General features: G+C 35.4%; 1 protein-coding gene across 5 annotated transcripts; it reads right to left on the reverse strand.

Moving 5' to 3' along the window:
- Positions 1–618: 618 nt before the first annotated feature.
- Positions 619–27,683, reverse strand: PLEKHG7 (pleckstrin homology and RhoGEF domain containing G7). 5 transcript variants are annotated; one of them, XM_014056486.2, is made up of 18 exons: positions 27,486–27,683; positions 24,665–24,911; positions 24,228–24,442; positions 22,508–22,533; positions 20,238–20,365; positions 17,984–18,024; positions 17,067–17,168; positions 16,661–16,810; positions 13,018–13,113; positions 11,429–11,524; positions 10,343–10,456; positions 9,293–9,464; positions 8,356–8,471; positions 7,580–7,673; positions 6,543–6,622; positions 4,543–4,693; positions 2,780–2,877; positions 619–1,653 (listed from the first exon to the last, which is right to left on the reverse strand). In XM_014056486.2, exons 2-18 carry the CDS (start codon positions 24,888–24,890, stop codon positions 1,549–1,551), a joined length of 2,010 nt encoding a protein of 669 aa, XP_013911961.2. In that variant the 5' UTR covers positions 24,891–24,911; positions 27,486–27,683; the 3' UTR covers positions 619–1,548. The 5 variants fall into 5 exon arrangements, 4 of the variants coding, with proteins under 4 accessions (XP_013911961.2, XP_013911959.2, XP_013911958.2 ...); XM_014056484.2 differs by having other exon boundaries at positions 24,228–24,911; positions 27,612–27,683; XM_014056483.2 differs by having other exon boundaries at positions 24,228–24,911.

Consider the following 27,683-nt stretch of genomic DNA (forward strand, 5'->3'; position numbering starts at 1 on the left):
GTTCCAAAAGGTTATGTGATGTCTGTTATCGCTATAAAAGTCTGTAGCGCCAATATCCCTAATGGATTTGTTTTATGAACTAAAGAGCCAATAAGGGAAGTTAATTAGTTCAGCAACTTGTCCAAGTGATATGAAAGTATTTTTAGTAGTGGTCTCACCAAAACATCTCAATTTTTTGACTAGCATCCCATAGCATCCTTTATTAATTGCTAAGGGGAATGAATTGACACAATGAGTGATGCATTATATTTAAAAAAGGGAAAAAAACTTCTCATAATGGAAGATTTATAATGGATTTTGCATATTTAAGTAATAGTTTGTATGCTGTATTGCCAATCAATCTTAAACAAACTCATGCTCATTCCTTAACATCATTTTGGATATACTATATTTGTGTGGCTTTTCATTCTGCCTGAAATGATGGGTGGGTTGTTAAGAGTTTTGGTAAGTGATTTCCCATTGCCTTCATTCAAGATCCCCCCCACCTTTTCCGTTTCCCCTAATGTTGATATTTCCCAATGATCTTCCATCCAAAAGAACAGATTGGTTGGATCTTGCTTAGCTTCTCAAAATGAGCCATTTACCTAGGTTCTACCAAGTAGATCACTTACTCATAAATAATATCTGATGAACTCTTTAATAAAACATTTTAATTCATAAATAAAAAGTGATTAACTGCCATTGTATTTAAGATTATTTCTACCTGTGGCTTTGAAGTAATTTTCAACTTGAGAAATTCCAGTTAACTTGGTTGTCAAATATATGTCAGGTTCTTTTTACTCATGGTAATAATTTTTTTACTAAATACATAAATCATATACTGTGGCATTTCTGTTCCATTTTCTATTAGCAAGGTTGCTTCAGAAAAACCTTCCAGCCATAAAGCCCTGTTAATTCATTACAACAGAACACTTCTGTTTTACAATCATCAAAATGGCAAATGAATTCTAGCAAATGATCTGTTCTTCCAATGTCTGATAACCAAGATACAAACATTTCAAAGCCTTATCATGAATCCACCTGCTAATAGTTCAATCCAAAAAAACCTGAGCAAATGATATATGATCAAATTTATCTCTACATCATATGAATTCCAATGATTTGTCTTTTTAGTTTTTATAGTCACATTAGCCTTGATTATTATAATTTTTTTCTTTTTCACTAGTTCTTCATCTCTTTTGTCATCATCACTATTATCTTCAGGTTTTTTTAATTGTCACTGATTTTAGGCAGATCATATTATGCACTTAGGGACCATTCTCTCTAACAAGCAGTATAATGCTATTGTAGTTAGTTTGATGAAAAATTAAGCGTGAAGGTAAGTTAAAAAATTTAGTTTAATGGTAATGTTCTGATTTTTCCCCATTTATGTTTATTAATAAATGCAGGTGAATGAAAGGTTGATGTTTGCATATGTTCATACCAGTTATTCCCTGAACTCTGTTCTAATTAAAGAATACTCCCATTTCAGAAAGGTTTCAAAACATTTCAACAATTTTCTTTAAATATTAAAAAACATTTAAAAAGTCAAAACATTACAAGTTACAGCTAAATTTCAGCAGATTCAGCAAGTGTATTGAAAAATGAAGGTTTTGAAATGTTATTTCTTATATAGTTTGTGATTGTTGTTTCCATCTGGGATATCCATGTTTTCTGAGGAAAAAAAGCAAATGCTTTACATTATTTTTTATAATTTATTTATTGAATTTGTATGCCACCTAACTAACTCCCAATGACCCTGGGTAGCTCACAAATAAAAACATCCAAAAGCGGGGGGGGGGGGGGGGAGGACAAAAAAGTAGCAAGAATAGAAAAAACTGACAGAAATAAAAGAAACAACCTGCACAATCCAAAGAAAGCTTCCTCACTTGTTAAAGGCTGGGGTGAAGAGCCATGTTTTTAAGATTCTTCAAAACAACATAAACAGTGGGGGCTAACTGGTGGGGGGAACTCACTACATATTGCAAGTGCTATTACAGGGAAGGAATGCTTCTAGAGTTCCAATCAATAGCATTATGTAATCACAAGCACTTTTGTGCCAACTTTGCAGGATTGAATTGGCTGAGCAAATGCTGCAGGAGATAGGTAGCCCCTCAAATAATTAGGATACCATAAAGGGCTTTATAGGAATAGCAACTCCTTGAGTTGCACAGGAACAAAACAGGCAGCTAGTGCAGTTCATAAAGCAGAGGTGCTACATGGCACACTGAGGCCAGCCCAGGGTCAAGAGATATAATTACATATTATCCATGTATTGATAATGGTACTGAACTTAGCAGTTTTATGTGAATGTTGAAAAAAAGGATGGCATCCTACCAAAGGGGGTCAAGAGTGAAATGATGTCATCATCCCTAGCCCAGGGAAGCATGTCAGAAGAATACCATGGTCAACAGTATCAAAAAACCATTGAGAGTTCAAAAAGCACATGGATGGATGCACTACCGCCAGAACATTCTTTCTCTGAATGTTATCTACACGGACAAGCCAAGCTGTCTCAATACTAAATCATGGTTCAAACCTGACTACAATGGGTCTATAATGTGTTTCTTCAAGAGTTCCCATCAACTACAGATCAACTATTTTCTCAACAATCTTTTCCAGAAAGAAGAAAGGAGACTGGATGATAGTTATTGAAAACTGTTGGATCCGATTATGGTCCATCTCTAAGGAGAGAAGCACCAGCACTGTTTCAAGGAAGGAAGTACCACTTCATCCATCAAAGAGGCCAATACGCATGGATACATATGCTTTCAAGAAACTTCCAAAGTAAATTCCCTACCTTGGATACCTCTGTTTGTGCTTGAAGTAAATAGGCTCCTATGCACTGTTGATATCTATTTTCATGCTGTATTAGAAAAGCATTTCGTAGTCCCAAAGCTAAGGAAATAGAGGAACATGATATAGCTTCTTTCCAGATCTTTATAATCAACAACTGACTTTCAGTTTGTAACAGGAATATGTAATTGCTGCTATACAGCACATACAGCACATGATGTACAGTACATGCAGATAATTCCGTGAATAACTTCAATGGAATTGTCAGCTAACTTTCTTTTATTTAGAAGAAGGCAATAGTGGCTTTTGGGTTAATTTAATGGAACCATTTTGGAATTTTAATTATTAAATCCATTGAGATCACTTAACTAATTCATTTTCTTTAAAGTCTGTTACTGGAGTAAACAGATAAAGATGCCAGGATGCAATACATACATACATAAAAATAGATCTCATCAAAGAGAATGCGTGTTTCTACTCTCTAATGTTGATTTCTCCCATTTCTTGTTTTGCCTCTGTCTTATTCCTATAACGGAAGTTTCTAAACAAAGATAGCTCAGGTTTAGATGTAAATGCAGTCTAAAAAGTGGTCCTAAGTAAGAAACAACAATTACTACTAAACAAAGTTTCCAAAAATATCCATGAAAATCAGTATTGAGTACTAAGCACAAAGTTCTCCAAGGAAATTAAAGTGCAATATCACACATACTTTGGACATCCCATTTTCTCATAACTGGTTCTTGTTCATGTAATGTCACTTCTGCTACTAATGCCTACTCTTGTTTCATCATCACAGGAATCCCTTTCAATTGCTGTGAAGAGGATAGTAAAATAATGGGATAGCATTTTCATCAATATTAAGAAAAGGCTACTTTTATAAGTGATGATATTTAATCTCAGAGCTGTCTGAGTTACTATTTCCAAATATAATAGATTGTATTAATAGAATAGATTGTATTAAGTCTAAATTTGAATGTGAAAGCCAGCTTTTCCATTTCCATTTTAATTATCTGCATACTTATTGTTATTCTAAGGAAAGGGCAAAATAGTACCTCATTTTTTCTCTGCTGGTCATATATTTGACCCTAAATATCTCTGCCTCCATATACCAGGCAGAAATAGATTACAATTTTAACAGTTGAAGTTGGTTTTAGACACATATGATTTATTGTGATAGAAGTATCACTATAATACTGGTAGTATTTAATTAATCAAATTAATAGTATTTAATTAATCAAATGTTGAGATATAATAATCATATCACAATCAGATGCCCTGTATGTAAAGGTATCAAACCTCTACCAGGTGTAAATTATAGCTTCATACTAGTATATGTTGGGGACATAGAAAGTGGAGAACTCAAATATACTAGATTTATTTGAAAGTAGATAAGATTTATTTTGCAAAAGTTCATTTTCACATGAAAAGAGTGTAGTAAGAATAGAGGGTATATATTTAACAATGAGTACAAATGCAATGCTAAATTGTAGGGTCTCATCACTTTGGCATCTTCCCCAGCACACTATAAAAATCAAATCCACAATACAATACAGCCAACTGTATTACTTACAAGCTGTTGCATACAAGCAATGACTGTTTAGAGGTTTTGCAATGAAAGTAGGCAATTTTTGGAAAAGCTTCACACCCCTGTTCATTGTTTAAGTTTTCTTAATATATTAAAGAGATGTAGAAGACTAGGCCCTCAAAACATATTGTATATTTGACATGAACAAATTTTAAAATCTCCGGCAAAGAGATTTAACATACCTGTGATATGGAATGAATCAATATTTTTTACCATCATTCTATCTAATGGGATAGGCTGGCCAAGTACTATGCAGTTACCACCTTCTTCAAGCAAAGATTTCAACTCCAGACTGAAGAAAGAAGAAGCAGGTGTTAAACTCAAGTCAAATCTCTGAAATGAAATGAAAAACATATTTACAATCCATGGTTTTGGGGAAAGCAGGAAAGATTCAAATTAAGGTAAGTAGCAGCTAAATTGTAGGACATAGGAAAAAGGATCCTCTGAGATAAATACATAGAAATAAACAGTAGTGTGAGGGTGGGAGTAGGGCTGGTATCAAAAATGGCAAGTTGGCAGATACAGTGTTGCGATGCAAGTCCTGGCATTTATGTGCACATACTTCAAAAGATCTAGGGGCTTTATAATGATGATCTTGTCAATTTTGATATCCCTGCCTACAATTGCCACTGAAATAGAAACTTTAGGAAGAGCTAGCAAGCTCATCTTAAATCCGCTACTATATGTTGTAGTTTAATTAACCTTTATAGTTCAATTAATGGGAGGCAGATGGAATGGAGGAAAAGGAAACCAATTAATTTGGAAGAAGACAGGAAACTAACTCAGAAACACATACTGACACAAGTTTGGGCATGCTCAAAGAGAAGGAGGAGGAAGGAAAAGAAAAGACAAAATTATTTGAAATGTGAAGTTGATGTCTAAATCTAGCTACTAATATGAATAAGTAGGGCCATTTCCTGCTTTTATCAAAAGCTCTACTACAAGTATCTAGCATGCTAAAACCTAATACGGTATCTTTATTTTTGGCTTAATGAGAAATGTGAATGATCATGCTCAAGAAATCATAGCATAGGAATATCAAACTCATATCGTCATGGCAGCGTCACATGACGTATTGGGACTTTCCCTCCCTTTGCTAAACTGGGTGTGAGTGTGGGCAGCACATGATGCATCTGGCCTGAAGGCTGGGAGTTTGACAGTCCTGTCATAGCATTATGCTTGAACAAGGCCAATATACATTGTTCAACAAACCATGATTGCAGCTAGCCCCATCTTAGTGTTTTTTCTGAAGCAAGTCACACTTTGTACAGCTTTTGACAGAAGCCAGAAACATTCTCTGGTTATTAATATTAACTGTATTTTCTATCTATTATGAAGAGACTCAAGGGGAGCTCCTATCCAATATCCTTCAGCCAAGCTGTAATAACTATTATGCACAATAAAATAGAAGATATTGAAAGTATGGAACCAAATCCTAAAAACAAACATGGCTGACATAAGCAGGTATTACAGGTCTCCAAAGACTTGGCTTCTATCATGGCAACCCTTAAAGCCCTTCTGTTCTGGGAGACTAACTCTCACCAAAGAATAAACTAATGGCTTTAGTGTATGCTTTACAAGAGTGTTTTTTGTTCCTTTAAAGTTGATCTTCAAGGATAAGCTTTTTCCCTCCCTGTAAGCCCAGCTAAGCTTAGTCTTTGCATTTCAGTAGGTCTATTTCCCCCCAATTTCTAGGGATTTCTGTATACCAAGACATGTTTAGACTGCTGCAAATTCCTTATTTCCATCTGCCATCTCTTTCATCTATATTTTTCCATCTTCTTAAGATTGGTTCCTGCTGATTTGAAAGTTGTTGTTCAGGATGGCACTAAGGTGAACAATAGAAGTTGTGGGCCATTCCAAAAAGTGATTCCTCAATGTAAACAAACAATGGGCTTGTTTGGTAAGGTATGTCTTTCTAAATGTGCTCTCTATCAGAAACTGTCTCAGGAAGAAGAAAAAAAGGGAGACAATTTCAAGTGTTGAATGAAACAGTTCTGAAAATAAGTCAGGTAGCTTTTTGCAAAAGTTTAATTCCTTAGTCCTCTTCTGAATTCTTTGATAATTAAATAGTTGCTTTGCCAGTTATCTACAACTCCTGTTGCCAACAAGTCAAAATGTATATAAATACAACAGCAGTTGATTATTATTTTTCTCTTTCTTTTCTTTTTTATTTTGTTACCTTTTTATATCTGTTAGGTTTTGTAATCATTAGCAAATCATCAAACAGAAACAGATAGACATCGGTAAATCTCATCGATTCTGCAAAGCAAATAAAAGGTGAACCATGATACAGATATATTAAAAACAAAACTATTTTCTGAGCTCCTCACTACCTCTTGATTTTGGCAGGTCTAACAGAAAAATTTGGAAGAAGTTGAAAAGTATGTTACCTATGTTTTCTAACCAATAGGTCTTTGATTTTATAATATCCTTTTATATATGAGGTAATTAGAAGAAAGCAGCTCCTTCCTATTAATACTCTACAACTTTAAAATTATAAAGAGATTAAATTTTTATTTGAATTATTAAACATTGATATCAATCACAGTGCTACTGTATGGACTACAGTGTAAAAACAGATCTTCATATAAAAATTCTAGCAATCATATCTACAAGACTGAATTAATTAAATGCTTGCAAAGCACTGGTAGCAGCAGATTTAACTTTAGGGCACATTATGGATTTCAAGTCTGGAGTTCTACATTCATCAGGGAAAAACCCCAGTCCCATAATATAAGAGAACTGCTAAGAGAAAGGAGTTGCACCCATAACTGCCTGAACAAAAGAATTCCTCAAGAATTCATACTTTAGTAGACTGCTGAACCAATCCTGGGAATACCTGTATGTAAGCAAGGGAACACCTGTTGGAGATTCACTTGGTCATGTCTAAGTAATAGACTTTGACTTTGCAAACCATGGAGAGGGATACTATTTTGATTTTATGAAATCTCTGAATAGTTAACATTTATGGCATTTATGGAAGCCCTAGTTTTCTATGATTAATGCTCTGATTTCAAACTATACTCATGTACTTTTACTTATTAAATAGTATATATCCAGAATTGGACACAAAAATGAGCTAGAAATTCTGCCTGGATAACATGTATTGCTTCATTTTGTTAAGACTTTGTTTCTGTTCTTTCATGAGGTTTGGAAGCTATTTCATCCTGTGTACTGTCTAATATGCCTGCCAAATATGAAATATTGTATATTTACCTGCAAGTGTCAATCGACCTTCAAAAATAAGTGATCTCTTTGTAGGAGAGAAGATGTTTTCATGTGAATTATCTCTTAGCATGTACTTGAGAGACTTAAGATGGGGGAAAAGGAAGCCAGAAAAGGCCACTTAGTAGATAAGTCAATTTTATTTGAAAATGTAAAGAAAATAAGTAACAAGTAGATGTCAATAAAAAACAAACTGACACACCATGATAATGTTAAGGGCTACAAGAATCAAATCTCATATACAAACTTCACAACAAAAAGTTCTTAAGCACTAATCATTAGCCTTGCTTTGTTAATGAGATCAGGGATTCTGACTTCAGCAATGTACAAACATATTTGTTTCTGGTCATACTTTCTTCTCTTGGAGGCTGACCAAAGAAATGAAAGTGCTGAGTATAACTATGATATACCATATTCAAACATTAAACAAATGTTATAAAAGAGCAACTAGAAGGACAGGGTAGGGACTGAAGGGGTGAAAATACAAAATTTTCATTTTAGAGTTTCCAAGGCCATACTTGCCTGGGGACCCTTCAATCTTCATAGTTCATACTGTGATGCATCATTTGAAATAAATAATCAACAGATAGTAAACATTTATATTCAATATTGTGACTGAATATTGTGATCTACCTGCCACAAAGATGGAATATTCCACACTATGTGATAATGGTTAGAATCTTTTATTTCATTTGTATGACAATTCATAGGTGAAGAAAATTAAAGACTACTATAAAATTTTCTGTGATAATCAAGAAATTGCATACCTCAGGAACAAAATGTCTCTTTTCTTGATCCCAAAGTGAAGGCCAAATTATAATTTCTTGAAGCTGTTTAAATTTCTGAAAATTATCCAGCCATTTTACTTTACCTTCCAAATCCCCTAAAAAATATGCCACAGAAAGTCAAGAATTGATGACTGATAACAATATCTCTATAAACATTTATGGTGGCAAATTATGATGATCATTAGCAATCTTCACACAAAGTAGTGAATGTTTACACACACCCAAGAACCGAATTGTCTGATTTTTAGTTTCTTGTGTTTATTCTAATTGGAATAGGTTGATTTTTTTCAGTACAATACTGATAGTAGTATTAAATAATGTGTACATTAATTTTCAGAACAAAAAGGTTCCCCAAGCAGCTTACAGTAAAACTCAGAAGTATTTCTAGTAACAACAGCAAACATAAAAAATATAAGACCTGTAGCATAAAATTTAAAAAAAAAGAGATACAATGATAAAATACTTAAAATAATTGCTAGAGTTGGAACTAAAAATAGAAACAAAATTGATTAAAATTGATTAAAAACCCCACAGAGAATAAAAAAAAGAAAGGGACAAAAGGAACAAGAAAGCTTTCCAAAACAAAAATAATAAAACAAGAGCCAGGGTCCAGAGGATATATCAGTGTTGTGGGATGAACATGGAGAAGGCTAATCCTAACCCTAACCCTGGCCACATCTCAGTCTGCAAACTCCCTAGGCCTTCAGAGGTAATTTAAGGCTTGTGTAGAGGGGAAAAAAAACCAAACTGAAAGATATTAGAGTCTTTGAAATGACACAGTGGAAATATAACACTGTAACATCAACCTTGCATTGCTATTTTATTTCTTAGAATTACAAAACAACTTCTTGCACATTTCTTTGAGAAACTCGGAATAGAACAAATCTCAAAGCAGCGTTGATGTTTCTTTACTCACTTATTGATGTTTCCACCTTTTCCTTAAGTGAATTAATGATAACTTTCTCTGCTGCCTCTGTATTTTTCCAAATGTTCTTTAACAGAAGGGGATAGCGGGTCAACTTGTGTAAAGGTGCAACTAACATTTCAGCTAGATGGAGTCGCTTACATTCTTTATTCTGCTCACACCACTGTTAAATTCGACGGAAAACACACATTAGGGAACAATTTCAATGGGATTTCTTAACAGAATGGATATTAGTGATACCATAAACGATTTATTTCTTGAGTTTATACTGAATATGACATTATTTATTGGATAACTTACATCTTTGCAAATCATTCTATTTTTAAGTGAAACTTTTTAATAGTACTTTTATACTATTACTTTTAAACATTACACATAAAAAGAAAAACTAAAGCAATAAAAGAATAAAAAATATGACATGCAAAAAAGAAAAATAGAAATAAGAATAGGAATAGAAAAAATAAGTACATAGTAAAAAAAGAAATATATAAAGAAATGACTTCCTTCTTGACTGAACAAAAATAATTATTTTAGCCATCAACTATACAAAATAACTAAAACACTTTTAGTTACAATACAGAAATAGAAAGTGTTCAACATTTAAAAATGTGGCTTCAAAAATGTGTGTTAAAGCTTTTTTTGTGTTGTCTGACTTGCTAATTTTTGTTTTCATAAACATATGTATTTTCTTTTCCTTGGCAGCAATTTTGAGATGACTTCCCACTTCTACTTTCTGCAAATATTTATGTTTCCTTCCAGACTTTCTTGCCTCCCTATTGGTCATTTCTCATTCAACTATCAATCAGATATGACCCTGTTTAGCTTCTGAGATCAGCCAAAGTCATTTGACAGAACTTAACACATTGATCAGCAACAAAATTCTGTCAATATTAAATTAAAAGCCGATTGAATCTCTTTCTCTTTTTCTCCTCTTTCCTCTCCCCTCTCTCTCTTTCTCTTCCCCTTAGCTATTTATTCTGGACATAGTGAAATCAGTTTAAACACTGTAAAAAATATCAAAGACAAAATTAATAACTTTACTTTCAAATAAGTCCCAAAATCTTCTCTTTTTTTCAATTTTTCCAAGTAAAAAATAGCAGAAGTGTAAGTCAGACAGTATATCTGGTGGCTCTGACACAGGTTACCTTGGAAATACTGGAAAATAAACAAAATATTATGCACTTACAGAGTACAAAGCATACTAAATGTGTTGCTTTAAAAAAATTGCCTTGAAATTTTTATCTAGCCATGATGCTGAACCTTCTATGTATTAATATTAGTTCTTTGATCATGATTCTTACAAAAACAAAAATACACTGGGTATGATCCAGCCTTATTTGCAAGGTTTAACATAGTAAGTGCATTAGTTTAGGCTGTTTCATTGATTTTAGTGAAACTAAAAATATAAATTTAATAAATAGAAATAGAAATAGAATAGAATAGAAATAGAATTTACTGTATTTCTCAGGAAATAGGGATAGGATCATGGAACCTATTGATTGTCTTTGGCTTACAAAAGGAAACTATCCCCCAAACCTCAATTTACCAGACTTAATGCAAGGGACGTTGGATCTGAAAGACCAAATTTCTGCTGTGATTTGTATATTTTGGATAATCAGAGAATTACTCAACTAGCATAGTGTGCATGATGTACATCACAACTTAATCATTCAAATCATATAAAACTGCCATGCCCTATTCTTCCATTCAATGGACCATTCTCAACAACAGAGACCTTTCCTCCCAATTAGTCTGCTAAAGCAAAATTTCACTGCTGTGATGGTGTTGCATTGTATGTAGTTGTCCAAGCAAATATATCCAAAGGCCAGATTTCCATATCCCTCATCCTAGCCACAATGACCAAAGACTTGGAGCCTGCAAAATTAAAAGCACCAAAATATTCTAGATACCCAGAAGTTAACTGATTTGGGAAAGACACATTATCATAGCTAGAGGAAAGGAAGCCACTTTGAACGCTTGTGGCTAAAATACCTTTTTATGTGGCATCGTAGTGATTTGAGACTAAAATGACAGAATTATGGGTTTCTTTGGGAAATTGAAACTTCTGCTTTCCAACATTTCTTACCAGGTTCATAACGGAATGTACCGTATTCAGTAACTTATTACCTTTGTGAGTACACTGATGAAATCAAGGGAGGGGGTTCGCCCCAAAAGATGATCCTCCATGGTGCTAAATAAACTGGTTGCAAAACTTAGAGTCACCTAAGCAAAGAATATATTTATTTAAAATTAATTTTGGATCAAATACTAAACTTTAAGATATGCACGGTATGAGGATCTGTAAGATTTGCAAGCCATCCAGAGTCACCTTATCACTGAGGGGGTGGCATATAAATTTAATAAATAAAATGAGCCACATTCCTTTCCACTGAAGCTTCTGACTCCTGTAGGCTAGAAGTGGACAGTTTCTGCAAATAAAAGTGGATAGGATTAAAAACTGAAGAGGGCTCTTTTTGTGCAGCAGGGAAAGACCACCTCATCTGCTGCAACTGGGGCTTGAAAATCCTTTGGGAAATGTCACTCTGTAATTGGCAGAAAGGCACCCCAACCACATAGAAAAAAGGCTATTTTTCCTGTTAATCTTCCCAAACATTACTTGCTGTACTTCTCTTCCACTTCAGTTCTCAAGCCTAGTTGTTTCACTGCAAGAGAATTTGTCCAAGTGACTGACCATTTTCCCAGATCCTTCCTTGGGCAGCCAAGTTAGGCTTGGCCAAAAAACTTTTCACTGTTTTCAATGGAACGTTTTCTTAAATCTTATTACTGAAGGTGAACCATTCTAGATGGGTCCAGGTTTTGGGGGGAGATGGGGGACTGATCTGTTGAATTTGCGTAGCACAGACTATGAACGTTCCTTTGAAATTAAATTAAAATATATTTCTGGACCTTATGTATCATTCCAAGACAGGGAGCCAAAGACATTCTTTTATAATGCTGGTATTAAGATGTCAGGATCTTTTTTCTTTCTCCAGCTTAAAATAAGGACATGTCTATGAATTATTAACAGACACTAAAATGAGTTTTGGATGATTATTAAAAAAGTATGTCAGATTTGGTGAGCACACAGTTTTTAGCCACTTAGACCAGGAGTCCAATTTCTGTTCAATGTAGGATTATATAACATACTTTATAATTAAACCACAACTTTGGGAAAAATGCTTTGGAAAAGTTAATATTTTGTATTTTCTATTTCAATTTTCTAGAGATTTACATTTGAAAAAAAAGCAGTATTTGGATTATTTTGATACCAATAATATTTTTCTTTAATTATTACTGTGCCACAGTGGCGCAGTGGTTAGAGTGCAGTGCTGCAGGCCAGTGATGGGTTCCTAACCGGTTTACTACCGGTTCACTGAGAAGGCGTTTTCGGCTGAACCAGTCTGAACTGGTAGAAACCCACCACTGCTGCAGACTACTTCTGCTGACTACCTGTTCCTTGCAATTTGACAGTTCAAATCTCACCAGGCTCAAGGTTGACTTATCCTTCCATCCTTCTGAGGTGGGTAAAATGAGGACCCAGATTGTTGGGGGCAATAGGCTGAATCTGTAAACCGCTTAGAGAGGGCTGTAAAGCACTGTAAAGTGGTATATAAGTTTAAGAGCTATTGCTATTGCTATTACCCATTATATTAATTTGGTGGCATGAATAATTCTGGTATGGTCACATTTTTATTATCACTAAAGTTCCTTGTCACCTGATTTAATTCTTCCAGGTTTGCAAATAATAACTCAGGATCCACATCTGGTAGGAGCTCTTTGGTCTGCAAGTACTTTAGTGTATCCATAAAGATCTTTGAAAAACAAAGAAACAAACAACAGTTTCTGGATAATAATTTATTTTCCAAATCCTTTAATCCTTGCTACTAGTTCTTCTTTTGAGAAAGCTAATTCATTACAGTTCTAAAACAGAGGTCAGATTTCACTCAAAGACTACTTTATTTTTAAACTAGAATTTCAGAATTATTATAATTATGAAATTATAATTATTATAAATAAACTTATTTCTTTATAGGGAAAACAAAGAGAGTCAGACCAAAATAATTTTAAAGTCAAGAATTACGGTAGTTATGGCTATTAGAACTGAAATAAACTTAATTCCTGTCAGAGAACAGTATTATAATTTAAGAAAGTGGGTCATTTTGTTGTTGCCATTATTAAAGGACTGGGAATATCTTATCCCTGCCAAAACTATTTCAGATAATCTGGGGAGCTATTATTAAATTACAAACTGTGTTCTGTCCATCTCCCAAATAACCAAAAGATCTCAAGAATAGCACTACATTTCAAGGACCTGCAATAAAGACTTGTATATTAGAGAATGCATCTCAATTCCCTTCAGTTCCCCCCAAATCCCCTGTAACAACACAAGACAGATGTGCTCATAACTGCTTGGAAATCTTGTGTATATTGCTGCCAAATTGAAATGACAATTATTTCACAATTCAGCTAAAGATTAAACCTTCCAAATGGCTTAATTTGAAGTAGGCATGTATAAAATTGAGCCATGTGTTTTCCCTGTGTTCTTTGTTTTATGATGTTTTATTAAAACATTTTCTTTGAAATAGCAAGCATTGGTATAATGAAACTATCTCCATTGCTTTTGATTATCACATATAGTAAGTCATGATGATGATTATCTACTGCACATCTTTATAAGAGATGCTGAGAGAACCAAGCCTTTATGCAAAGTATTGGATCAGAGACCATCAAGAAAAATAAGACTGTAACCTGTTAGAAAGTGGAAATGCCATTCCTTTACTTCAAATGCCATTGAGCTAATGACAAACCATTCCAGTACTATGCCAAGGAAATCTGAAATATGTCCATAAATTTGAGTTTGACTGGAGGAAAATTTCTCTTTGGAAAGACTCATTACTAGAACATATTCCTCTTAAATTTGAGGAAGCTATTTCTAGTAAGTATAGTTCCCCATTTAACTAAATGCAAGTAGTCTTTTTTTCCACAAATGTATTTGTATAACTAGGTTTCAGTTCTCATGTAGTAAGGAAGCTTGTAAATGGAGAAGTAAAAAACAAAAGCATTGTAGTGTTGAAGAAAGCAGGAAGTGTCATAAAAATAGCCTCTGTTTTATGAATGTTATTTGTACATAATACTCAGCCAAGATTTTTTTTTCAAACTATGTATATTGAACAACAACTTATGGTCTGGTTCACATTTAACTCTGAGCTATTCAGAATGAACTTACATATCACTTGTATAAACCAAAAATACGCAAATCACTTTATTGATGGTATATAAGTATCTGATTGTTAATTGAGTTTCTCTGTTCCTAAAATAGCATTACCCTAACCTTCCTTAATCCACTATGCTGAGTTATACTTTCCACTTATCTAACACATTTTTCTTAAACCAGTGTCAGAAATTCCATCCTGTACTACAGCAGGTTGGTAATGGAACTGGGCTTGTATTAGTACTAGGACAATTGCAAGGTTTGCTTGGTCATTCCCTCCCAAAGATTGGCCAAGTATTCCATCCCTCAGGCTGGGGGATGAAATTATACGCCCCTCAGAGAGGGTTCGCAATTTGGGAGTCCTCCTGGATCCCCAGCTGACTTTAGAACACCATTTGTCAGCTGTGACCAGGGGGACCTTTGCCCAGGTTCGCCTGGTGCACCAATTGCGCCCCTACCTGGATCGGGAGGCCCTTCAGACAGTCACTCACGCCCTTGTGACCTCAAGATTGGATTACTGTAACACGCTCTACATGGGGCTGCCCTTGAAGAGTGTTCGAAGACTTCAGCTGGTCCAGAATGCAGCCGCGCGAGCGGTTGTGGGTGCACCCAGATACACCCACGTCACACCTATCCTCCGCGAGCTGCACTGGCTACCCATTAGTATCCGGACCCACTTCAAGGTGCTGGTCGTTACCTATAAAACCCTACATGGCATCGGACCTGGGTACCTGAGAGACCGCCTCCTGCCGATTACCTCCCATAGACCGATTAGATCTCACAGGTTAGGTCTTCTCCGGATCCCATCTGCCAGCCAATGTCGGCTGGCGACTCCCTGGGGGAGAGCCTTCTCTGTCGCAGCTCCAGCCCTCTGGAATGACCTCCCCGTGGAGATCCGGACCCTTACTACCCTCCCGGCCTTCCGCAAAGCCGTTAAGTCCTGGCTGCTCCAGCAGGCTGGGGGGCTTTCGAAATATCCAGCCCCACGGAAACTGTGACTGTTGTGTATTTTATAGTGTTGTTTTGTTTATTTATCCCCTTCCCTTGTTTATTGTAAGCCGCCTGGAGTCCTTCGGGAGTGGGCGGCATACAAGACCAATAAACATTAACATTCTTCTACTTCTCACCTTTTTTATCCATGCATGGAAAATAACCCTTGCCAGCCAGATCAGTGTGGACCAATCTGCCAATGTTTTCCTTTACTTTCATGGATTGTTCAGTTCTTACTAGTTTCTATGATTCTCCTTGTTTGTCTAAATGTTTGCACCCTTTCCCCCACATTAGCTCCTTTGACCCTAAAAGAGGTTACTTGACCTCTTTTCCCCACATTATGTTCTTGCATTATGTTAAACAGAGCATTGGTTATTCTTGTTTCCTCTGTAGTGCCAATGGAAACTCTTTAGCAAGAAAAGACTGATTTCAGCTTTATAGAAACCAAATAGCCATGTCTCTCCATTGCAATTTAAAGCTTTTTTATTTTGTTTTTTAAGGAAGGATAGCTTTGCAGAACTGTGCAGCTTGAATGGAGCATAAGCTTCTGGGGTTGAAGATGAGTCATTGACGTAATGGATCATTAACATTAATGTCAAGATTATTTTAAAAATAGCGACTACCCACCAGCAGAGAACACAGAAGCCTAGCAATCCAGGATGAAATGGTTGCAAGGGAGGCATCCAGGAGTGGGAGGGCAGGGGCATGCAAGGAATGACATCTTATTGAACATGGGCTGCTACTAGAATGGACCACCGGAGACCATCTGTGCTGAAGCGCTTTAGATAGGCCCCATCACAAAACCACAGTTTTGAGTTGATTCTGGAAAACACAGATTTAGGATGTGTGGTTGGAATGAGAGGAGGACATTGTCATCCATTCCTTACCTCAGATGGCAGAGAGCAGCCCTCAGTGCTGATAGGCCAAGCAGAAAGTCTGGATCTGCTCTTACATTAGATATATCCTTTTCCAATTCAATTCATTCCAGTTGAAATTGGTTTGTAAAAACTGCCAGAGTCTTGTTGAGCAATCCCTGCTATGGCTGTTATCTTAGCTTACAGAATACCATCCTCAATGGAGCAAATGGTTGCACAAGATCCCTGTCAGGTGAATGGGTAAGCTACAAGCAGTAAAATAGTTGAAAAATTTAAGCATACCATTTTGAGCACCAACAGATGATCAAGAAAATAATTGCATTCTGTTGTAAATAGCTCCCACACAGCTTCCTTCTTCTTTGTGTCTAACTGATCACCAGTGGCTTGTGGCTCCAGTTGATACATCTTCAGCATCTCATGCCATGTTTTATCCTGTAATTGTGAATACAAATATACAGCATACTTCTTTATACATATACATTCTCAAATTGATCTTTGCTGTTTTAACACCAGAATGATTGTTGATGGTCATATGTTGAATATTTATTATAGGATTAAAGTTTAAAACTCATACAAAATAACATTAATAGTATTTATACATTGCACTGAGAAAAATAACCAGTTAAGAGAAATCAAAGTACAAAGTTAAAACAAATGTAGCTAAAATTATATGATAAAAATATTATACCTTTACATTGTGAAATTTGTAGCCATCACACTCTGACATTTTAATGGTTAGAGTAGAGAGACAATATTCCAGCTCAGCTATTTGTTTTTGTTTGTCTTTATTCTATTTAAAGAGAAAATTCACATGTTAATTTGAAAAAGTTAAAGTCATATTTTTAAACGGGGGGGGGGGGGGGAGGGGGGAGAGGGAAGGCAGTCCAGAAGATACATGAATTGTAATATAATGTGATTGCCAACCATTATGGAATATACACCAAATATTAAAGAAGATCGATCTACTAGATTAGTCAGCATGGCATAGGAAAATAAACATGGAAATATTCTACATGTTTTTATTATAAATGAATATTTTCAGATGTATTGAATGCAGATGAGTTAAATTAAATTTATTCATCCTCCTTAAATTATGAGGGTATCTCTTTCTCTCTTCCAACAAAGTGAAAGAAAACTAAGACTTGCTTAGCATGGCTTGTGTTTTTATATAGCTTACTGAAATACTGTATGAGTTGAATATCAGTGCTATATCAGGGCTGCTATAATGATAAACAACTACCCTTCCCTGCTATTTTATAATATGTTACAGATAATATGTTGACTAACTCTTGATCTGAATCTAAAATTCAAACTGTATTGATGAACACTAGGTAGGTGCCTGTTTGAATGTTATATTTCCCTCCCTCCTTCCTTCCTTCCTTCCTTCCTTCCTTCCTTCCTTCCTTCCTTCCTTCCTTCCTTCCTTCCTTCCTTTCTTCCTTCCCATTAAAAAGTCAGTGGAGTCAGGAAAACATGAACCTCTCGGAATAGTATTCCAGAGGGCAGATATTGTGACAGTGAGTTTCAGAATTTCATCAGGTTTTCAGTGTATAGAATATCAACTGAGAGTGAGGGGGGAAATCTGCAAAATTTGCAAATACTCACAATTCCTTTTTTAGCAAATGGCCACCATGTCCTTTTGGATTCTATTGAATGGAAGAAAAATAAGAGCATTAACACAAATATATATTGTAGAAAATACAAAAGTAACAAAAATATATATTGTAGAAAATACGATCGTGTGATCCTATTTACATGACATAGTTACCTCAGTTGATCCAGGGCCTTGGGCAAAGACCAGGTCTTAATGGCCCATTTAAAGGACAGCAGAATCAGAGAAATTTGAACCTTTTGGGAGGACGTTATTCCAGAGGGCTAATCCGCTCAAATCAACTTAAAATGTTCTAGAAGCACATAGCTAACTTTATCAAAAGTTGCCATTTTGAGAATACTGAGTCATTCCCTCCCCAGCTCCAATCCTCCAGGAATCATGTCTGATATCCTACGAAATGTTACACCAAGAAAATCCTAATAGAGAGGTCTTGTATCACCAGGCTCTTCTCCACTAATTAGCCAACCAACAGTGTTCAGGAAAAGAAGGAAAAAGAGTAGGAAAAGGGAACAAAACTGGCAATGTATTGGTTGAGGGAGAAACATTGCTTCCTAGGCCACTCACATGTGAGGTGTTGCAGGATAGTACTCTCTATTATCCCCTTTTCAACATCAACTTGAAATTTCTGGGTGAGGTCATCCATCAGTTTGCGGTTTGGCATCATCAATATATTGATGATACCCAGTTAAATCTTTTGATTCTAATCCAACCAAGAGAGCCTATACAGGTTTGAATCAAGAGAAACCATTTCTGACTCAATCCTATCATGACCAAATGGCTGTGGTTGTTTAGACCACTCAATTATGGGGATGTTCCAACTTTAACTTCAGGTAAGGTGGCACTTTTTCATTCAAGGGTCGTGTATCAGGAAAGCCTTTGCACAGCTTCATCTGGTGTGCACGTTTTTCCTGCCAGCAATATGTGGCTCATCTTGAAGACCATATGGAAGCTTCAAATAGTCCAGAATGCAGCAACAATAAGCACTGATGGGCCTGCCACAGTACACCCATGTAACACCTCTACTTTGCAAGCTGGACTGGTTGTCTATTTGCTTCTGGTGCAATTCAAGATGCTGGCTCTTACCTACAAAGACCTTCATGGCATAATGCCTAATTACTTGAGGGACTGGCTGTCCCATAGTATCTGATCTGGCAGGGTTGGTGTGTTCTGAGTCCCTTCAATTTAGCAATGCCACCTATTAGTACTCCAGAAGGACCTTTCTCTGTTGCAGAGCCTGCCCTCTGGAATGAAGTTCCCCAGAGACCCCACCCTGCTGTTTTTCCTCCCTGACATTCAAAGGGGCCTGAAAGCCTGGCTCTTCATCTGGCCTTTGATGAAGATGATTGAAACATCCTTTTAACTTGGATTGTTTTCTTTTCTTTCCACATGGTTTGTTATTATGTCACCTCAACTCTTCTTTTGTTTCGTGTTGATTTTATTGTACTGTTTTTTGTGTTTAAAATCATTTGCAATTGTCTTACTTTTGACTGGATCATACTGTTCACATAATGAATTTAACCGCAAAGAGCACTTTAATAAAACAAGGGACTGTTTTTACCTTCCTAACTACATAGGTGACTGGACTTAAGTGTTGTGAGGTAACCTAACTCCATTCAAACCTTAATTTGTTGGGATAACTAACCTTGATTGGTCTAAGAGCTGAGGTGGTGCAGTGGTTAGGGTGCAGTACTGCAGGCCACTTCAGCTGACTGTTATCTGCAGTTCAGCGGTTCTAATCTCACCGGCTCAAGGTTGACTCAGCCTTCCATCCTTCCGAGGTGGGTGAAATGAGGACCCAGACTGTGGGGGCGATATGCTGACTCTGTAAACCACTTAGAGAGGGCTGAATGCCCTATGAAGCGGTATATAAGTCTAACTGCTATTGCTATAATGTATTAAACAAACAATGTTTGTTGTGATTTAGGATCTTTTTAGAAACAAAACCATTGTCCTAGCATGCTGAACAAACCAGGTCTTCAGTTTGAACGATTATGTTGGGGTTTTGTGTGGGCATTGTCTGGGCATAATATTTATATATGAACATGAAATCGTGGTTTGTTATCCACATTTAGAGTTTATCATGTTCTTTCCCACCAAGGTCTGGGGCACAGAGCATTTTGATGGGGACTGGTGCTGTTTTCATAGCCAATGGTATAAAACTGCTGTTGCAGTGCTACATTTAACAGTATAAAAACCCCAGAAGTTATTTTGAATTAAAACCCCAATTCACATTTTTCCCTCCCTGACCTGAGTTTTGGAGTGATGCTGATTGGTATAGGAATTGTGCTGCACTGTCTGATATCAACAAGTCTCCAGGGAACATCTCAAGTCCAGGCAAACTCACTACCACTGAGCTGTGCCTGCGAACAGCTGACCTGTATAGTTTACAAGAAAAACAAAAACTGGATGTTTAATTACTTCCAAGAAAGTTGTTATTAAAGAAGGGAGAAAATGCACTCCTTGACTTCATGTTTACCCAAGGCTCCCAACATTCATAGTTTGAAACAAACAAGCAATCTCATACAACAATATATAGACATTTATCCAATCAACATTGTGGGGTAACTGACCTAGATGAACCTTTGCAGAGAAAATAATGTTGGTCAAACAATTTCATCTTAGCCATTATACAGCAGCCATGTCATCTCAGTTCTACTATATCTCAGTTCATTATAAAGCTGACTAGCATTGATTTTCATCTTGTATTTTACCAACACAAATATATCAACTTTTTAACCGAGTAAATACTGGTACCATTAATATTGTATTCAATACATGCATTTTGTTCCTATTGTTGTGCAGTCTCCTTGCAAGCTAGGAAATAATGGCTTATGGCAATGTATCATGTCAATATGGTTTTCTATTTTCTGGTTGCCTTGTGATATGCTTGAAAGAGTCCGAAAGACCCATATGGCTAACTAATGAATCAGCTTAGATGCAATACTGACACAAACCTTTTGTACTCAAATGCAAAGATTTACTTACATGTATCTTTTAGATTTTGTGCTGTTTCTGAAAATCTGAACCTTATTTTACTATTGCAACAATAAGGATATGAATAATGACCTAAGGAACTATTTAATGAAAATAATTTTAGAACTCAGTAAATTGTTTTATTGCCAATACTGTTCAGGAAAACAAGAATATGTTATATTTCACTTCAGCCATATGGAAATATTACAATCCCTGTTATATAATGGTGTTTTTTAATTTGCAAAGAGGTTATGATAAACTCAAAATTGAGAAGCTACATAACATGTTTTATTATAGTTCTCTCTTCTAGGTTTTACCAGAAATCATTGAATCAATCAAAGAGTTTGATAAATCTAGAACAACAGGATTGGCATAGCCACTATAGTTTGCATATTTTAATTTATTCTGCACAAAATATGAGAAAGTTATCATGTCCGTCAATTGCAGAGAACATGGTTATGTTTATCTCTGCAAGATCAGGCCAAAGAATTAATCACCCAAATCATATTAGTCAATGAAAACTTTTTTCCTACTCAAATTCAGGGCTGGTTTTATTCAAAGAAGCCAAGTTATATGTTCTCTCTTCAGGAGAAAAGATATATCAAATATTTTGAATATAATAGAACAATCACAAAGGAAAAAGGAAACCTGAATAGTTTGCTGCCATACGCAATCTCATCCTTGTACCAACAATTTCATTCTTCCTAATAGGATGAGCCTGGTTATAATATTTTTATAGAAAAAAAAGCTATAAAATTGAACAATATTATCTACATGTAACAAAAGAGGAAGGGAGGAGAGATTATGGTGTTCTGAAAGTAAGGAATAGATCCTAGCAATGTAAATAGTATTGGTAATTTTATTTTTCAAGACAGTTATACTTGCAAACATCAAATAACAATTGTTGATCTACTTTGAAATATCTATTTGTTCTATCATTAACAGGTAAAATAAGCGAACATGGTTGATTAATCTTTGATGGCCTTTAAGGTTCATTAACATTATCTTACATTTTAGGAATCAATCTATGTTTGATGCATCTGTAACCTGGACTTCATGTAATGCCTTGTGCAGAATAGCTATAATAGCCTTCCTCAATATTGACCATCTGTTTAGACCTGAAATCCAATACATCCAAAAGGCATTAGGTTGGAAAAGGTCATCTGAATTAAAGATAGATTTTCAATTTGGTAATTCAAGGGTTAAAAAAACCTTGAAGAAATATATATTGTAGTAGCCTTTTCTGCTTTGGGATGTTTCAACTTTGTTGAATTTCAAGCAGTTGTGCAGCTACTTCTAACAGTACAAAAGGAAAAGACAAATATAGCTGGGCATGTCTGAACTAATATGCAAACATGAAGCACCTGTTGTTAAAAGAGCAAGTTTAAACAACTCAGCAGTGGAACATTTACAATGTGGCCACCTATATTTAAACAGACATGATTTTGTCAGATGCAGTGAATATATCACTCTTTCTTCTCAACATGAAATAGCATGAGAATATTATGTTGATGTTAAAATAGCAAGATTAAGTATATACATACCTACTAGATTTATGTAACTCCAAGGCCTGAAAAAATAAGGCATTGAGTGTTAGTTATTATAACTAATGGCTGCGCTTCACATGAATAATGGAATTTCAGAACTAAAATGGAATGTTGATCATCTAAAGCAGTGTTTCTCAACCTTGGCGACTTTAAGTCCTGTGGACTTCAACTTCCAGAATTCCCCAGCCAGCTGTGCGGGCTGGGGGATTCTGGGAGTTGAAGTCCACAGGACTTAAAGTCGCCAAGGTTGAGAAACACTGATCTAAGGCCTAAAAATCAGGCCAGGAACATAGTATTTAGTCCACCATTCTGTAACCAGCTAGTTGGATTCAAGAGGCTCACAAGCACAATAGGTGACCATCAAAGGTGGGTTCCAAAACCTGGCACTACTGATTCACTTGTGCTCATGTGTGATGCTTCTGCACATGCACTGAAGCATCCAGGTGGGTGGGAGGAGCCTCCTGCTGCCGCCACTACTGGTTTATCTGAACTGGGCCAAACCGAGAGCAACCCATCTCTGTTGACCATCTTTCTATGTTATGCTCAAATAACAATATACTCCAATTAAGAGTAAGCTGCCAACTTACTCTTAATTGGAGTACATTGAGTATATTGAGTTGCACTGGTAAATAGTGCCTGTGTGATAGCATATTCACAACTAGAAAAAAAGTTTATTCATTTATATATTTACATATAAATGAATAAATGAATGAAGTGTGATGGGCATTAATCCCACCACTACCAAGAAGGAAAACAAGGTCTTCCAGTAATATATTTAAGGGCCACAGCTTGCATTGCAGAATACATCAATACCCCAGATAGCATAATAATTTCTCTTTCATTGGAACCAATTGGAGAAAACACTTCTGATCATCTTTGACTAATAAATAGCAAGGCTGAGAAAACCGATAATGCTATTACAATTTTTTCCCCCATAATCATAGGACTGTTCAGTTCATGGATGTTTCATGATGGAATCAAAACTCCCCCATAATTTTCCCATTTAAACTCAGGCTTAGATGGCATTTGACATCTTTGGAATTCAGACCATTTAATAAACCATACTGCATGACAAATGTTTAATTAGACTTGTGCTTCCTACTCTGAACAACTATGTCAGAAAATGAATATGACATTCAAAATTCCTAGATTCTTGGAAATGTTTATTTTTACAAACCATTTAGGTAAACAGTTTTCATTTAAAAACAAATTAATTATGATTAATAGCCCTCTACTGCTTAACACGTGAATAGAGTCTAAATTGCCTTATAGACTCTACTGCCAACTCCCAGCATTCCTTGACATTGGCTATGGCGTTTGATGAGGTTTGAAGATAGCACCATCTTAAGTGTTTCTTAGCATATAAATTATTTGATTTGAATGATGGCTTTTCAGCCTAAATTAATTATTTTAGGCTTAATAATTAATTTAAGAATGCAAACTTAATTAGAAAATGACTATATAAGGATGTTCCAATTGGTGTCCTTTACAAGTCTTCAGTTATAAAAAATATGCTAGCCAGTGAAAACAGAAGACACGTTTCAACATATTTATGGCACATCAGGTTGAGGCAAGCTGGAATAGGCTGTCAAACAGTGCTAAATTCTTTTTCAAGCTAAGAATTATAATGACATGATTTATTATATGAGACTCTCAGTAGAACATTTTTAATGTATGCTAATTCGGAAAAGAGGAAAAGTTTTTTTTAATCACTTACCTGGCTATATTGCTGAGAATCGTTTCCCTCACATTCTGGAGAAAGGTTGTTGTCTCTACTGTGCTGCACTGTTTGAGTATCACTGAAATCATCTTTGTTATCTAGTAGATTTGCTGTGGGGTTAACTGATGTAGAGTGTTGTACTTGGGTCACTGTATTTGAGTAAATGCCAGAGGATGATGGGAGACAGCAGTGCTGAGGGCGAGAAGGAAGTTCTGGATGCATAGAAAGAAAAACACTGATTTGTGGCATCTGCTTGTCTGTTCTTATGTTCTCAGCATTGTCCTGGAGTTGAGCTATTTGAGAAACTGATGATGTATTTTTTCTTAGCCTCCGCAAGGTTGGAGAAGTAGAAATCCTACTTGGAGCATGCCTATCAAATAGATATGGGGGATTGTCAGCACCATCATGCTCCACATTCAGTAGATGCAACTTACCAGTCAAGCCCCGCCTCCTGATGAGGCTACCAGGGCTCAATTTGGTCTCTGGGTTGGTTGGAGCTGATATTTCATAGGAGGAGGACATGGTATTTCCTAAGTTGCTCTTTTCTATTAAATCCACATTTTCTTTCCAAAGTTCAGTCTCCTTAAATACATCGCACTGTTCGTTCATGTTAATTACTTCACCCATGTCCAGAGAAGATCCACTCTCCACATTTTCCATTCTGGATCATGAAGCATAAATCTACAGTTATAGGACAGAAAAAAGAATAATATTTTCAATTGCATAATCAACATTTTAAACTATTTTCAAAATGTTTGATAATGCTTTAATAATTTTTCATGAAGAACTCTTTATAACTGTTGTAAAGGTAACTTTAATTCTGGATAAGATGAGGCATTATTCCTTCTGTAACAAACTAGTTTATAACTTGGGATTCCTGCTGCAAAATATTATATGCACAAAAATGGAAAGGCTCTGAAATATATACAATGGAAGAAAAACTGGTGAAGATGACAGAATTAGCAAAGAAAGCTTGATTTATCTGATTAAAGAAAGGGCAATAACCGTATTTATTAGTGATTGAAAAGCCCTTATGGACTTTTTGCTGAAAAAAGAAAAATATGAACTTGTGATTTATGGGTTTGATGACTAGAAAGGATGGACTATATAAAATTATATTGTAACCTTAGAGAGAGAAGGTAAAGTATAAATGCACTTAGCTGCTGTTAAGAAAATCAGAAGCAGCTTCGTTGTGACTTTTTATTTTCTTTATTTTCTTCACCATTTTTTGCACTTTTATTTACTTTTAAACTTTATATTTTTTCCAACAATTGTATTGTTTTTATACTCTTAAAATTTATTTAATAAAAATTATATGTCAAGAAACTTGGGGTTCTTAAGTGAATCTCAGCTGGCAGTTGTAGCAAAAACACCCTTGTAAAATTTCATCTACAGGGATAATTATGAGCTTCCCTGGAGTGGGAGACCTTCCTCACATTCACATATGCCTTGATTGCCCCTCACTTGGACTACTGCAACACACTCTACATGAGTTGCATTTGAAATCTTTTCTGAAACTGGAGCTGCTCCAGAATAGTGATTAGGCTTTATGGATGCTGATATAACATCTCTACTTCAAAAAGTTAGATTGGGAACCAGTTTGTTTTGAGTGCTGGTTGTCTCTTCTAAAGCTGTTCCAGGCTCATTTTTTCCTTTTAAAGACTATACAAAAATCAGATGAACTTGATATAGTTGTAATTACAGATTTTTTTTATTTGTGTTTTGATTTGTGTGTTTCCCCCCTTTATTTCTGGTGATTACTCTCTAGAAATCAAGAGGAGCAGTATTTTATGGAAATTAATATTATAGTATTCATTGTCTGAGGTAGACATCCATAGAAATTGAACAAATAAATATATTGAATAAATAATTTTTTGGGGAAAAAATTCATAAACCTTTTCACATTTCTTGAGGAACTGCTTTTTACTAAAACTTTTTTCTAATATAAAGTACAAAACATAAATAAAGACAATGAAAAAATAGGGAAAGAGGAAAGGAGGTGAAGGAAAGGGAAAATGTAGATAAAGTGAGGAAAAATAAAGAAAAGAAGGTAACAAAAAGCATTGACTTCCAAATTCTTTTGGTAATATAGTGATATCAACTTTTTATTTATCTAAAATAACAAATACTATCAATTTCTAAAATAATGGCCTATTTAGGGTTTCCTGCCTAAGCAGGGGGTTGGACTAGAAGACCTTCAAGGTCCCTTCCAACTCTGTTATTCTATTCTATTCTAATCATCAAAACTCAAAATCAAAGTCCCCCCCTCTTTTTTGAGCTAAAGTGGTTTCTCAACAGTTTTTGTATCCCTCATTAATGCAGTTAATTTTGTCATCCCCACTGATCTTGGAGAGTTCTTGGTAATAAAGTACCCCCAATCAATATCTTTCTAAGTTTCCCCTTCACAAATATTTCTAAGGAAGATTTGTAACTATCTATCAGTGGGTAGGCAGTCTTTGACCAGAGGCTCATACTAAAAACTTCTTACGGAGTACAGATTTCCATCAATGATGAAAAATAGATGGGACAAAGGAACACACAAATAAATGTGTGTTTTTCAATTTAATAATGCTTCTGGGGGGAAAGGAAGCGGGCTTTTATTTTCATTTATTTTTAACCATGTTAAACACTACAGTTCTCAATATTCTGCATTAAAATGATGTGAAATCAGGCAACCATTTTTGATTACCATTTTTGTGAAATTTGTGAGTAAGATTCCTGACACAGAAAAAAGATGTTGGGATTCCCAGCCCATTCTTTGACTGCTGCCTGCTGCTTTGATGCCCATTTTATATTACTGTATCTACAGTATATAGATTATTATTCACCCTCTGTGAATAACGTAGCTTGAATTGTTTCAGTTTACCAAATGTAAACCAACAGTTTACAGTGCCATAAACAGTAACTTCTCTTGCATAAAACCCGGAAGGTTCTTTTCCTTCTATAGATTTCTTGCACTTCTATAAACTTAAGGGTTTGGCAAGCTTGTTTGACACAAAACATGTTAGGTTGACCCTTGGAAAACATTTGTGTATCATTTGTATATGTTTTATACAAGCAACAGAGAATACAATGTTCATAACAACCACACTGCACATCACCTTACAATATTTTAATTTCACTGTCTTTCAAAACCATTTTAAAACTAAACATGAAAAAACATGTACACCTAATAAATTTTTTTTTTAATAAAGAATAGGACAAGGTAAAATGTCTAGAAAGGATAATTTGATTATATTTTAGTTCATTACTTACACTTTAAACAGCTATTTCAGAGTTGCCTTCTCTGGCAGAAAAAAATACATTACAAGAAATTTTCTTCGAAGACTGCTTGAAGTAAGTTTCACTACCTTTTAATGTAGTTGAGTTTAGTGTAGTTACCTGAAATGTAACTGCAGTGTTTTGTTGTTTGGCTTCTCTAGTCTTGCTTCTGAAAGCAACAATAGAAAAAAC

This window comes from Thamnophis sirtalis, unplaced genomic scaffold (genome assembly GCF_051295495.1).
Source record: "Thamnophis sirtalis isolate CommonGarterSnake01/CBP01778 unplaced genomic scaffold, rThaSir2_p1.2 scaffold_9, whole genome shotgun sequence".
In the NCBI taxonomy this organism is placed as follows: Eukaryota; Metazoa; Chordata; class Lepidosauria; order Squamata; family Natricidae; genus Thamnophis; species Thamnophis sirtalis.